The following is a 15,696-nucleotide window of genomic DNA, read 5'->3' as shown; positions in this document are numbered from 1 at the left end:
TTTTTACCAATGAAAGTTATTGCAGACATAATCAGCTATGAGGTGCTCAGTGCTCATTTCATTCCTGGGTTTTAAGTCCACCATGGTGGTATTAATTTCTCTTTGTTAAGCAGAGGGTACCAGATAGAAATCAAGCATCTTGTCTTGGCAGGTGGGGAAATCCTGGCAGTTTGTTGTAAATCTGGTAATAGGTTGTGCACATTCCAGCTATAGGACCTGCACTGTGTGGGAAGGAGGAAGTAACTCTTCTTTTGGATAAATATTATTTGTAGATTCTACCTGAAAATGATCTTGTGTGCTTATTCCACAAGTTTGTCTTTTGGGAAAAAACAAATAGGTTGTGGATTACCTGACTCAGTATTCTGGAATCAAGCCTGGGGACCTTGACGCCAAAATCTCATCCAAACACCTAACCACCTTGAAGTCAACGTACCTGAAACTAAGGTTCCTCATTGATATTGGAGTGAAGTTCGTGGGACATGGGCTGCAGAAGGACTTCAGAGTCATAAATCTTATGGTAAGTTTAGAAAGTTCACATAAACAAAATGCTTGGGATAAGCAACATACATATTAAAAAAAAATGCTGGTGAACACAGCAAGCCAGGCAGCATCTATAGGAAGAGGTACAGTCGACATTTCGGGCCAAGACCCTTCGTCAGGACTAACTGAAAGAAGAGATAGAAAGAGATTTGAAAGGGGGAGGGGGAGATCTGAAATCTTGGGATAAGTCCTGATTTGTATATATTTCCATTGTCTCTTCCCCTTTTCATCTCCATCCTGTCAAGACTTGCGATATTGGTACCTGGTCACTTTCCTCTATCATAATAACATTGAAAAGGGTCCTTTTCTGATGGGCTGCCGGTGACTAGTGGTGTTCTGCAGGAGTTGGTGTTGGGACCACTTCTTTTTCTGCTGTATGTAAACGATTTAGAAAATGGAATAGATGGCTTTGTTTCAAGTTTGCAGATGATACGAAGATTGGTGGAGGGGCAGGTAGTGTTGAGGAAACAGGTAGGATGCAGAAGGACTTAGAAAAATTAGGAGAATTGGCAAGAAAGTGTCAAATGAAATACAATATTGGAAAATACATGGTCGTGCACTTTGGTAGAAGAAATAAATGTGCAGACTATTTTCTAAACAGAGAGAAAATTTTAAAAATCAGAGATGCAAAGGGACTTGGGAGCCCTTGTGCAGAACACCCTGAATGTTAACTTGCAGGTTGAGTCGGTGGTGAGGAAGGGAAATGCAATGTTAGCATTCATTTCAAGAGGTTTAGAATACAAGAGCAGGGATGTGATGCTGTGGCTTTATAAGACACTGGTGAGGCCTCACCTTGAGTATTGTGAACAGTTTTGGCCCCTCATCTTAGAAAAGATGTGCTGGCATTGGAGACGGTCCAGAGGAGGTTCACAAGGATGATTCCAGGAATGAAAGGGTTATCATACAAGGAACATTTGATGGCTCTGGGCCTGTACTCGATAGAATTTAAAAGAATGAGGGGAGAATCTCATTGAAATCTTTCGAATGTTGAAAGGCCTAGACAGAGTAAATATGAAAAGAATGTTTCTCATGGTGGGGGTGTCTAGGATAAGAGGGCGCAGCCTTAGGATAGAGGGGCATCCATTTAAAATAGATGCGGAGAAATGTCTTTTGCCAGAGGGTGGTGAATTTGTTTCACAGGCAGCTGTGGTGGCCAGGTCATTGGATGTATTAAGGCAGAGATTGATAGGTCCTTGATTGGTCATGGCATCAAAGGCGATGATGAGAAGGCTGGGGAGTGGGGCTGAGGAGGGGAGAAAAGATCAGCCATGATTGATTGGCAGATCAGACTTGATGGACCAAATGTCCTAATTCTACTCCTATGTCCTATGTCTTATGGTCTAAGTAATTAATCTCATTTCCTTTGCAAGTTGAGCTTGATTTGGCAATGGTTTGGGACAGGTTTCCTATCCTTTCTTTTGCTTTCTTTCTTTCTTGATTTCGTGGCTACCCAAAGATAAGAATTTCAGAGTTGTATACTTTGATAATAAATAAATGAATCTTAAGTTTTATCCCCTACCATCCTCAAATGTTTTAACTGATCTTAAGTTGGTGTTGCCTTGTTACTAACTCACTGTTCTCTTTGGCTATGCAGTAGTTTTGCACAATGGTGTTGCTTAGTGTGCAATCTAATCATTGCCAGTCCTTTCTAAATGTTGCAAACCTGCAAGGGTGGCCACTGGTCCTTGATAACTGTCTGATTTTTGCTGCACTACATGAACAAGGTTTTCTTTACAATAACTGCAAGCGTTGAAGCAGGTCTGCCAGCACCAAAAAGATTGAAATATAAAAAGCCCCTGAAACTGTTAACTTAATTAAATGAGAATACCTTGAGTCATATTCCCTTTTCCTAAAGGAGACCCACACACTCTCCCCAACTGTTTCCCTTTCATCTTATAATGACTGGCAAATACCAGGAAAACAAACTGGTAATTTTTAGGGGGAGCCCAACCCACTCCATTCTCAAATGTGGAAGTTAGATAGGTTTCGGTATGATCTGTGTTGTGTTTGATGAATTTGTTATGTCATGATGTGACATAACTTTTGTTTTCATTAGATACAGTGGGAATTATTACCCTGGAGAGTTTGAGTGTCAACCACGTGAAGGCCAGACCAGGGAATGGGTGTTGTCTCCTTCCCTAAAGGCAGTACTGAACCAGGTTTTTTTTTTAAACACAACAATCTGGCAACTTTTGAAATTTTCTTATGCAGATCCACAGATGGTCAAAGTTATTGAATTCCCTCTCACAACTTTATTTGGGGTTTGAAATCTTGGCTTCTGAGATACCAGTCCTGAACCAGTATCACTCAACTATCTTTAAAGTTGAAGTACATTTATTATCAAAGAGTTGCAAGAAAGTTTGTGAACATAAAATGTGGTTTGATCTTCATCAAAGTCACAGTAATAGACAAACTCAATCCACCTAAGCTAACAGCACACAAACAATTGAACTTGTCATGTCTTTATTGAATACATTGTTAAATCATTCATAGTCCACGCTGGAAAAAGTATGTGAACCCTTGTGTTCAATAACTGGTTGAATCTCCTTTAGCAGCAATAACCTCCACCAAAAGTTTCCTATAGCTGCTGATCAGACTTGCACGGTGGTGAGGAGGAATGTTAGACCATTTCTCCATACAAAATTGTTTCAGTTTGCATATATTTCTGGGATATCTTGCATGAACAGCCCTCTTCAGGTCGTGCCACAGCATCTCAATTGGGTTAAAGTCTGGATTCTGACTTGGCCATTCCAAAATACAAATTTTCTTCTTTTTAAACCATTCTGTTGATTTACTTTCTGTTTGTGATCATTGTCTTGTTGCATCATCCAACTTTTATTAAGCTTCAGGTGATGGACCACTACCCTGGCATTCCTTTGTACATGTCTTGATACAATTCTGAATTTATTGTTCCCTCAACAATTGCAAGCTGTCCAGGCCCTGAGGCAGCAAAGCAGCTCCAAAACCATGATGTTCCTTCAACGATGCTTCACAATTGGGATGAGGTTTTGGTGATTGTGTGCAGTCCACTTTTTTTCCCTCCAAACAGTGGTGTGCACTTCCGTCAAAATGTTCAACTTTTGTCTCGTCTGTCCACAGGAGATTGTCCCAGAAGCGTTATGGAACATCCAGGTGGTCTTTTGCAGACTGGAGATGTACAGCAATGTTTTTTTTTGTTCGAGAGCAGTGGTTTCCTCTGTGGAGTCCTTCCATTAACATCATTATTGTTCAGTGTTTTCCTTATAGTGGACACATTAGCAGAGACTTTAGCAAGTTCTAGAGACTTCTGCAGGTCTTTTGCTGTTGCCCTTGGGTTCTTTTTCACCTCCTTCAACATTGCACTTTATGCTCTTGGTGTGATCTTTACAGAACGCCCACTCCTAGGGAGAGTAGCAACAGTACTGAGTTTCCTCCATTTGTAGACAATTTCTCTTACTGTGGACTGATGGACACTCGGGCCTTTAGAAATATGTTGCCGCGCACAGTTCCAATGTGCTGATCAAATTTGCAGGTGACAGGATGTTGATGGGCCTTATTTCCAACAATGGTGAGAGCCTACAGAGGAGCAGTCAATGCCCTGACACAGTGGTGCCAAGAAAACAATCCTGTTAATGTCAAAAAAAAATGGAGCTGATCATGGATTATAGGGAGAATGGAGACAGGCTAGCCCCTATTGACAACGATGGGACTGCAGTCGAGGGGGATGGGTAGTTTCAAGTTCCTTGGTATACATGTCACCGAAGATCTTGCCTGGATTTTGCATACTGGCTGTGAGGTGGAAAAGACTCAACACAGCAGCTCTTTCACCTCAGATGGCTGAAGAAGTTCATCGTGAGTGCCCAGATCCTCAGGACTTTCTACAGGGGCAACATGGAAGGCATCCTGGTTGGCTGTGTCATTGCCTGGTACAGGAACTGGACTACCCTCAGTCACAGGGCACTGCAGAGAGTGGTGTGGACAGCCCAGCGCATCTGAGAGTGTGAACTTTCCTCTATTCAGGACACTTACAGCAGCAGGTGTGTTAAAAGGGCCCAGAGGATCATCAGCAATTCCAGACACTCCAACCACAAACTGTTTCAGCTGCTACCGTCTGGCAAACAGTACCACAGCATTAGGGCAGGACCAACAGGCTCTGGGATAGCTTCTTTCACCAGGCCGTCAGATTGATCAATACACGTTGATCTGATTGTTATCTGACTGTGCATGCATGTAAACAGGGCAATTGAGTGTACGATTTTAGTGTTTGGGTAATATCCTCCCATGTTTCCCCTCTTTATTGCTTGTACATAGTGACGGAGACGCTACATAAAGATTTTTACTCCCTTGGGTGTAATAGATAAAATAAACACAAATAAATGCTTTTGTAGCCTTTTCCAGCTTCATGCATCTTATCTAAGGTCCTCTGAAAGTTGTTTTGATCGAGCTATGGTGCACATAAGCAGATCTTTCTTGAGAAGAGCAGGCTCTGTCAGTAACCTGAAGTTGTGTCTTTTTTTATAGGGCAGGGCACCTCTGCAACCATATCTCCAATCTCATCTCATTGGTTGGTCTCACCTGACTCCAAATGGCTTTTGTAGAAAGCATTACCCCAGAGGTTCACATGCTTTTTTGAACCTAGACGAATGGTATACTCAGTATTGACAAGAAGTACAATTGTTTGTGTTATTAGTTTAGGCAGGTTGTGTTTGTCTATTATTGATTCAGCCCTAACGTGTCACAATGCAACTGTCCTGCACTACCTTTGAGACTTCAGTTGACACTGCAAAAGTGCTAGGTTGTACAGGCAGTTCAAAAGCTTGACTCCAAAAGGGAAGTTGCAAGCTATCGATTGCAGTGATTGTTTACCAGAAAGTGTGATTAATAATTTTGTTTGCTGCCAGTAAGGTGTCGCTGTGTTTCACCAGCACCATCTTGAAGTTGTGTAAGTTGAGTTCATTTGCTTGTTGTGGGACAAGTTGGTTATTTTCTCACCACTCTGCCTCTCAAAGGTGCTGATTCATGTTGCAGTGATGTTCTGTCGGAGCCACTGTGATCTAATTTATCCCTTTTTTTTTCAATAGCAGTGAATGGTAATCAAACTATGCGGGAGGGCATATTGGAAAATGAGGCTGGTCTTGCTTTGCATTCCCTCCACAATTTAGAAGGAACCCTACTTTTAATATATGCTTGTGCAGACAAGCTGAGATGATTCTCATGCTTGAATTGCTTGAGCATTTCACTCCAGCACATTGCAATACTTTTAACTAGATACCCTGGGAGTTTTGGAAGCAGAAATCCTTTTTATGATGAAAATTAGCTGTAGTGAGGCTAGTTTTCTGACCCCACTGCCTATACTTGCACCCACTTGGCTAAACATTTTGTAGTTGCCTGGCTACCAACAGCCTCAAGACTTTGGCTCCTTGATAATCTCATGAACAGAAAAGGCTAAGAGGGCTATGTTGGCCTCTAATAGCTTGTGCTGTTGAAAGCTCTTTCACTGTTTCTAAAGATCCCATTTAAAAAAAAAAATAAAATGAAAATATTTAAAATATTAAATAGAAACATGCATGGGGGGGCGGGGGGTAAAAGTCTCAAAAACTCAATAAACCTGTTAATGAAGATTGGCACTCCTACTTGCATCAATAGGATCTACACCGTGTGCCAGCTGCAGCTTGTTTAAGAACTGGTGCAATCCAAATACATTTGGCTCCTTGGTTCAGTACTTATTGAATGCCTCAATGGTGAGTCCAAGTTTGGCCATGCCTGCATCTGACTTTCAGTACTTTTGCACTGTAGTACGGAGGTATGGAAGTCAGGAATGTACTGGTATGCATGCTGCAGCTGGCTGGCAGTTTCTTCAGTGCCATCTAGCCCATTTTGGACAAATTGTGCTTAGAAAGCGTAACCCAACAGCTTTATTCTTTTGGAGTTGATGTTGCAAGAATTTATTTTCTTTTCAATGGATTTGTGCTCTGTGAATTGTTTATTGTGAGTTAACTGGGCCATGTTTTATTTTGCAGATAAGAGCACCTAAATACAATACTATTACAATGATCATAACATTCTATAAATGGTGTTAACAAAGATTAAAAGAACACAAGTTGAATAAATTCCTCGCAAGTGGGAAGACTTTATATTATAGGTTGCCATGGTCAGGTTATAGATTCATCACCAGATCTATTTAGTAATTCCAGGATTAAAAATTACTTTCAAAAATTTTTTCTATATCTGTTCAGCATGATATAAAATTGATGATCCAGTCCAAGAAAACTGAGTTGGTTATTTTTTTTTAAAAAGTATTTTTTCTTTCTTTTTCCATCTTCAGATTCCAAAGGAGCAAGTGATAGATACAGTATATTTATTTCACATGCCCCGGAAAAGGATGATTTCACTGCGTTTCCTTGCATGGTATTTTCTAGGTTTGTATATGTTATAATTTTAAGATTTTGATATGTTTGATCAGTATGTTTCTTTCAAAATGTGATTTATCATTAAGATTAAGAGATTAAGCTTGCTGATTACATTGAAGTTACAAAGAGTTGGGGGGACATGTTGCAATGAGGATATTTGTATTTTGAAACTATTTCAATACATAGTGAGTTGATGAAAGTTTGGTAAATGGAAATTAATGTGGGGAAAGTGTGCGGTCATGCATTTTAGTAAAAAGACTCAAAAGGCAGACTATTATTTAAATAGAGATTGCATATGCATAGAGTAGAGAAATTGGGTGTGCCTGTGCATGAATCTCAAAAAGATCATAAGACAAGAGCAGAATTGGGCCATTTGGCCCATCTGGTCTGCTCTCCCATTCCGTCATGGCTGATTATCCCTCTCAATCCCATTCTTCTGCCTTCTTTTCATAACGTATGACACCCTGACTAACCAAAAACCTATCAACCTCTGCTTCAAGTATAATGATTTGGCCTCCACAGCCATCTGTGACAATGCATTCCACAAATCCACCAACCTCTGGCTGAAGAAATTCCTTCTCATCTGGTCTAAATGGCTGCTGTCCCTCTATTCTGAGGCTGTTCTAGACTCCCCCACTTTATGAAACATCCTCTCCACACCCACTCTATCTTGGCCTTTCAAAATTCAATAGGTTTCAATGAGGGCCCCCATCATTCTTCTAAGCTCCAGTGGGTACAGGCCCAGAGCCATCAAACACTCTCATATGATGACCCTTTCATTCCCAGAATCATTCTTGTGAACCTCTCTGGACACTCTCTAGTGCCAGTATATTGTTTCTTAGATAAAGGGCTCAAAACTGCTCTTAATACTCCACATGTGGCCTCGCCAGTGCATTATAAAGCCTCAACATTACATCTTTGTTTTTATATTCTAGTCCTCTCAAAATGAATGTTAACATTGTATTTGCCTTCCTCACCACCTACTCAACCTGCAAGTTAACCTTTAGGGAATCCTGCACAAAGACTTCCAGGCCCCTTGGCACCTCTGAATTTCTGAATTTTCTCGCCATTTAGAAAATAGTCTACGTCTTTATTCCTTCTGTCAAAGTGCATGACGTACATTTCCAGAACACTGTATTCTGCCACTTTGCCCTTTCTCCTAACCTCTCCAAGTTCTTCTGCAGACTCCCTGCTTTCACAACACTATCTGCCCCTCCACCTATCTTTTTATTATCTGCAAACTTGACCACAAAGCCATCAATTCCGTCATCCAAATCATTGATATATCATGTGAAAAGTGGTCCCAATTCGGACCCCTGCGGAACACCACTAGTCACCAGCAGCCAACCATAAAAGGCCCCCTTAATTCTGACCCTTTACCTCCTGTCAATCTTCTATCCATGCTAGTATTTGTCCCGTTATACCACTGGGTATTGTAAAGCAGCCTCATGTGCAGCACCTTATCAAATGCTTCTGAAAATCCAAGTACGCAACATCCACTGACTCACCTTTGTCTAGCCTGTCTGTTATTTCCTCAAAGAATTCCAACGGGTTGGTCAGGCAAGATTTCCCCTTTAGGAAGCAGTATTGACTTTGGCTTGCTTTATTATGTGCTTCCAAGAACCCTGAAACTTCATTCTTGATAATGGACCTCAACTCCTTCCCATCCATTAAAGTTGGGTTAACTGATGTATAATTTCCTTTTTTCTGCCTCCCTCTTTCTTGAAGAGTGGAATGACATTTGCAGTTTTTCTGTCGTCTGGAACCATTCCAGAATCTAGTGATTCTTGAATGGCTCCCAAATCTCCTCTGTGATCTCTTGCAGAACCCTTGGGTGTAGTCCATCTGGTCCAGGTAACTTATCTACCTTCAGACCTTTCAGCTTCCCAAGCACCTCCACGCTCAAAAACAACTGCCCTTGACACACTCTAATTTCTGGCATAATGCTAGTGTCTTCCACAGTGAAGACTCACACAAAGTACTTAAGTTCATTTGCAATTATTGTCCCCATTACATTTTTCATTTTTAAAATCTTTTAATTGATATATAATCTTCTACAGCTATAAAATACAAAAGTTCAACAAATTAGTGTGTGTGTATATATATGTGTGTGTGTGTGTGTGTATATATGTATATGAAGGGAAAAAAAACTTGTATGCTAATAGAAAAAAAATTATATAAGAAAAAGAAGGAAAAAAGAGAACCCCAACTGACTTTTTAAAAAAAAACCACTAACTACAAAAGAGAAAAAAATAGGAACCAACTCCTGGAGCAATACGTCTTACAATTTTTTAAATATATATTATAAACAACAACAGCCAAATCACATTTATATAACATAAAATTGGAAGGAAACCATATAAATTAATTCAAATTAAGTGATAATATTTGGCAAAAGAGCCCCACCTTCTCTCAAAATCGAATCGGGGATCAAAAGTTCTTCTAATTTTTTCCAAACTAAGTCATAACATTACTTGGGAAAACCATTGAATTAATGTAGGAGCAGAAGTATCTTTTCACTTCAGTAAAATAGCCCTTCTTGCCAACAATGTAATGAATGCAATTACGTGTTGGTTTGAAAATGAAATACCCTGAATATGTGACAAAGTAGCTACTTCATTTTTACACCTATCGCAATAGTTGTCTATATTAGGAAATATTTTGGAAAGCCTTTTGTTTGTTAAATAATAACGGTGAACAATTTTAAATTGAATTAAACAATAATTGGCACATATTGAAGAATTAGCTATTTTCAGAACTCGCAACCAATCTTCATTAACAAAAGTCCTATTAAGTTCTCTCTCCCAATCTTGTTTAATCTTTAGTGAGAGGTTATCTTTTTGTAGTAAAAATAAATTATAAATTCTGCTCATGGAACCTTTCACTAAAGAATTCATATTCAAAATAGTATCCAACAAATCAGATTCTTGCATATATGGAAACGTAGAAACATTTTTGTAAGAAATGTCTAACCTGAAAATATTGCAAGAAATGTGTATGAGAGAGAATATTTGCTAATTAACTCTTCAAAAGTCATCAATTGACCATCACTAAATAAATCTGCAAAAGAACAGATCCTCTTATTTCTCCATAAAAGAAAAATGGGATCAGTAATTGAAGGTTTAAATAGCAAATTTCGAAATACAGGGCTAGACAATTTAAATTTCTTAAAATTGAAAGAGTTGCGAAACTGAAACTAAATCCATAAGGGCTGTTTAATAACAGGGTAGAGATTTAAATTGGGAATTTTAGCAAGTTGTAAAGGTAATGGAGCTCCTAATAATAAAGTTAAATGAAATTGTTTAATAGATTTTAATTCCTAATCAATCCAAGCTGGTTTTTGGCTCTTATCGAGCCAATATAACCGAAAACATAGTTGTCGAATATTAACAGCCCAATAATACAATCTGAAATTAGGTAGCACAAGTCCACCATCTTTTTTGGATAAATGAAACTTATTAACTCTTGTTCTTTTATTATTCCAAATAAAAGACGAAATAGTAGAATCAGTTTGATCAAAAAATTTTTAGTTAGAAAAATAGGTATATTTTGAAAAATATACAAAAGTCTAGGTAAAATCATCATTTTCACGGCATGAATATGACCTATTAAAGAAAATGTAATAGGATTCCATCTAGAAAATAATTCTTTTATAGAGTCCAATAAAGGAACTACATTAGCTTGCTTTATAAAGATCTTTTTTTTGTAATGATAATACCCAAATATTTAAGAGAATTTGCAATTCTAAATGGAATATCATTATATATAAAAACAGGAACATTTAAAGGGAACAATTCATTTTTATTTAAATTAAGTTTATATCCTGAAAATTTTCCAAAATCATTTAATAATTCCAAAAGATTAGGAATAGATTCTTCAGGATTCGAAATATAAACCAAAAGATCATCTGCATAAAGAGAGATCTTATGTACGGTCCCATTTATAGAGATACCATGAATGTTTTTAGCTTCACGAATTATTATAGCCAAAGGCTTCAATAGAGATTAAATAATAAAGGACTTAATATGCACCCTTGTCGAGTACCTCGTGAGAGTGGGGGGGAAAAAGGGAGACCTGAGATTATTAGTAATAACGGTAGCAATAGGGTTCTTGTATATCATTTGAATCCACTTATTAAAATTATTACCAAAGCCAAATTTCTCTAATACATTAAACAAATAAGTCCATTCAATTCTATCAAATGCCTTTTCTGCATCCAGAGAAATGACACATTGGGGTGTTTTGGATAATGGTGAATATGTAATGTTCATCAATCTCCGAACATTAGAAAAAGAATAATGGCTTCTAATAAAGCCTGTTTGATCCATAGAGATAATTTTAGATAAAATGTTTTCCAAACGATTAGCCATTATCTTAGAAAGAATTTTAGCATCCACATATAATAACGAAATAGGTCTATAAGATGAGCATTCAGTAGGATCTTTATCTTTCTTAAGGATTAAAGAAATAGAAGCTTCATAAAAAGAAGGTAAATTACCTTTCTCAAAAGATTCATGAAATATTTCCTAAAGGTATGGGAAAAGTAATTTTTCAAATTTTTTTTGTAAAATCCTACCAAATAACCATCGAGTCCAGGAGCTTTACCTGATTGCATTGATCATATAGCTTTCTGAATTTCATCCTCAACAATTGGAGCATCAAGGGTCTGTTGATCTTCAACAGTAATTTGAGGAAATTTAATCTTGCATAAAAAAAGCTTATATTTTGGAGGGATCTGCAGGAAACTGAGATTTATAAAGATCCGAATAAAAATCCTGAAAAATGTCTTCATAATTACTTACTATATCTCCATTATCTTTATGAATCTTCAAAATTTGTCTTTTAGCTCTAGCAGCCCTTAATTGGGAAGCTAAGAGCCTACTATTTTTATCCCTAAAAATATAAAACTTTGACTTTTTACTTTAAGCAAATATCCTTCAATAGGATAAGTTAATAATAAATTATATTGTGATTGTAATTCCACTCTTTTAAACAAATCAACATTTGGAAAGATTGCGTTGATATTATCTAAATCTTTAATTTGTTTAGCAATTTTATCTAATTCCTTTCTTGTCTGTTTCCTTAACTTAGCTAAATAAAAAATAATCTGACCACGTAAATAAGCTTTTAACGTATCCCAAATTACTAACTTTAAGATGTTTCCTGTATTATTGAAGAGAAACTCTTATCTGAGTTTCAATAAACTCAAAATCTGAACTTTGTGACAAATGTTCTGGAAAATGCCAAGGTGGTCTTGTAGAAACAACATTTTTCAAATCAAATATTAAATTTAAGGGAGCATGATCAGAAATAACAATTGCATCATATTCACATTTCTGAACATTAAATAAAAGTCGAGGGTCGGCTATAAAATAGTCGATTCTCGAATATTTATTATGAACATGTGGGGGAAAAGAAAAGGAATATTCTCTGTCGCTAGGATGCATATGTCTCCAGACTTCAATTAAACCATAATCAATTAAAAAGGAATTAATAAGTGATGCAGAGCGATTAGGGAGTTGATGTCTAGATGATTTATCTAATAAAGGATTTAAGCAAGTATTAAAATCTCCACCCATTAATAACATATATTCATTTAAATCAGGTAATAGAGAGAAAACATCTTTAAAAAATGAAGGATCACCAGCATTTGGTCCATATATATTAACCAAAACCATTTTCTTATTGTAAATTGTTCCTTTAACAATCAAAAATCTACAAACGTACCATTAATATCAGATATAATATCCTCCTGATTAAAGGAAATATTAGAATCAATAAAAATGGAAACACCCCTAATTTTACTTAGAGAGTTTGCATGAATCTGAGAGACCTTCCAAAATTTAAAAAATCAATTTTTATCGCATAACCTGACATGCGTCTCTTGTACAAAAATTGTATCAGGTTGGAATTGGTTAATAATTTTAAATGTTTTCTTGCGCTTAATAGGATGATTCCAACCACAGACATTCCAACTTAAAACATTTAACTGTTTAAATAACATCATGAAACTTTATATCTAAAGAAAACAATTGGACGCATGTCAGGATAAGATAGTCGTGAATGGGGGTAATAAGCAACAATAATAACAACTTGCGTACGCTCCGTAATTCCATAATGGGAATAAAAAATAGAAATAGAAAAAAGAAAAAAAAAACCACCCAACCTACAAAGCCCAGAAATAAGTCGATATCTATCAACACAAGCCCCAAAGAATGCATAAAAAGCAATTCTGAACTCCACCTGCCTAAATAAAAGGTACAGATGAAAAAGGCATCTGTCTCCCTCTCCCAAGTATACAACTCATTACAGTCGACATACAACCCATTACAATTAAATTTTTAAAAACAGTTAACAGAAACGACCTTCAGTTTAGAAAGTAAGCTTCATAACATTAGATAAAAAAAGCAAGACATCCAAAATTTGAAATATTTGCTCAGAAGAAGAAAACAATCGCCATCTTTAACTTATTACATCTATCTATAAAACGTGAAAAAAAAACCCGAATAGTAAGTTAAAAGTTCTTAAAAAACCTACAAAGCAAAAAAAAACAATTAGTTCATAAATGTAGCAAACAGAAAGAAATTCTAAATGATTTAAAGTTTCTATAGTCTTTTAACAGATCCCATACGATATCTTCTAAAATTAAAACCGTCCAAACCAGTCTATATCAAAGATAAAGGTACATTTTAATACCAAGACTTTCTATACTCCTCAATTCTTCCGATTTCATCATTCCTTATATCACGAAACAATCAAACAATTGTAAATCCTTTAAACTTCAGATTCATCAGGGAGAGAATTAATAAAACGCAATGCATCGGCTGGGTCCTCAAAAATACGAACCCCAGAGTCTTTAGCAAAATGCCTTAATTTAGCTGGATATTGAAGAAAGGGATATATCCGTCTTTGAAAAGCCATATGCATTACGGCAGCGAATCCAGAACGTTTTTGAACAATTTCACGTGGAAAATCTTGAAAGAAACGAATCTCAGAGCCTTGAAATTTAAACAGTCTTTGTTTTCTTGCCAGCTTAATGATACAGTCTTTGTCTCGAAAACAAAGAAAACGTACAATAACTTGTCTATTTTTGCCTTGTCCCGAAGTTCCAACCCTATGAGCTATTTCAATGTCGGGCAATTGTGGTAAAGCCTCAGGAAATAGAGATTGAAACATTTTAGCAAAATAGTGGCAGTGTGTCGGCTGATTCTGATTTCTCTTTCGATCCAACAATTCGAATATTGTTCTGACGAGAGCGAGCTTCCAAATCAACAGTTCATTGTTGAGCCTTTTCCAGACAAGAAGAAATATCAACCGCGTTGCAAGTTACCTCCTTAAGATCCAAGCTCAAAGAATCAATTTTTTCCTCCAAAGGGAGAAGACTTTCTTTTAGTTGAGTTAATTCAGCGACGATAGAACTTATTTGAGTCTCTAATCTATTAACCCAGGCTGGCTTCTCTGCAGCTTCGTCAGTTTTTTTAGGCTTACCATTATCTGTATCGGGATTTCTTTTAGTGCTTCTCAAGGTAGCCATAGCTATAATTATCACTCTGCAAGATCTGACTGAATAAAGTTAAAATTTCAAAGTTTAAGTTGGGAAAGGGAGAAATTAAAGGCAGACAGAAAGACACTATGTCTTACATATCCACAGGCGGAAGGCGGAGTTCGTCCCCCATTGCTACCTCTCTCTCCAGTGTCATTTTCCAAAACCCACTGTCACCTCTTTTACTTGTATATCTGAAGAAACTTTTGTATCCTCTTTAATGTTTTTGACTAGCTTATCTTTATTTCTGCTTTTCTCTTCTTACGGGTTTTTTTAGTTGCCTTCTGTTGGTTTTGTAAAAACTTCCTCATCCTCTAATGTCCCACTGATTTTTACTCTATTATATGCCCTCTTTTGCTTTTATGCTGCCTTTGACTTTCCTTGTCAGTCATACTTGCTTCATCCTCCCTTTAGAATACTTCCTTATCTTTGGGGTGTATCTATTCTGCGCCTTCCGAATTGCCCCCAGAAACCCCAGCCATTGCTGTTCTGCCCTTATCACTGCTAGTGTCCCCTTCCAATCAGCTTTAGCCAACTCTTCTCTCATGCCTCTGTAATGCCCTTTTCTCCACTGTAATATTGATACATCTGACTTTATCTCCTCCACAAATTCTATCATATTATGATCACTGTCTCCTACAGGTTCCTTAACCTTGAGCTCCCTAATCAAATTTGGTTCATTACACAACACCCAATCCAGAATTGCCTTTCCCCTAGTGCAGCGGTCCCCAACCACTGGGCTGCAAAGCATGTGCTACCGGGCAGCGAGGAAACTATATGAGTCAGCTGCACCTTTTCTCATTCCCTGTCACACACACTGTTGAACTTTAACGCACGCGAGGTCATCAGTGACCCAAGACGTGCAAAGGAATGGGTCAGTGACCCATTTGTGAATGTTTTCGGTGAATCTTCCATGTCAGCACGGGAAGAAGATCCAATTCCTCGAGCTTGCAAGTGACGGTGGGCTGAAAAGTATGTTTGTCATAACATCTCTGCCGGCATTCTGGATCAAAGTCAAGGCTGAATGGAGTTATTCCACCAGTGGACACAATTACAAGATAATAGGGTGGTCATTTAAAACTGAATTGCCTGGGAACAACTATTTCTATAGGGTGTTGAATCTCTGGAATTCTCTACTGCAGATGGTTGTGGATGATGGATGATTGAGGTTGCCTGACATGTGGAAGTTGTAGACAGAAGGTCCCATATCTCATTTGTTATATT

General features: G+C 37.4%; 1 protein-coding gene across 6 annotated transcripts in view; it reads left to right on the top strand.

Annotated features, from left to right (window-relative positions):
• pan2 (poly(A) specific ribonuclease subunit PAN2) overlaps positions 1 to 15,696 on the top strand; it is a 138,288-nt gene that overhangs the window by 75,735 nt on the left and 46,857 nt on the right. For all 6 annotated transcript variants that reach the window (XM_063037231.1, XM_063037228.1, XM_063037227.1 and 3 more), the window contains exons 23-24: positions 338 to 517; positions 6,845 to 6,938. In XM_063037231.1, the coding sequence (XP_062893301.1) occupies positions 338 to 517; positions 6,845 to 6,938 (274 nt within the window). The remainder of the gene's footprint in view (positions 1 to 337; positions 518 to 6,844; positions 6,939 to 15,696) is intronic.

This window comes from Mobula hypostoma, chromosome X1 (assembly GCF_963921235.1).
Source record: "Mobula hypostoma chromosome X1, sMobHyp1.1, whole genome shotgun sequence".
NCBI lineage: Eukaryota > Metazoa > Chordata > Chondrichthyes > Myliobatiformes > Myliobatidae > Mobula > Mobula hypostoma.
Note: the sequence above shows the minus strand (reverse complement) of the source record. Positions and strands in the feature narration are given on the sequence as shown.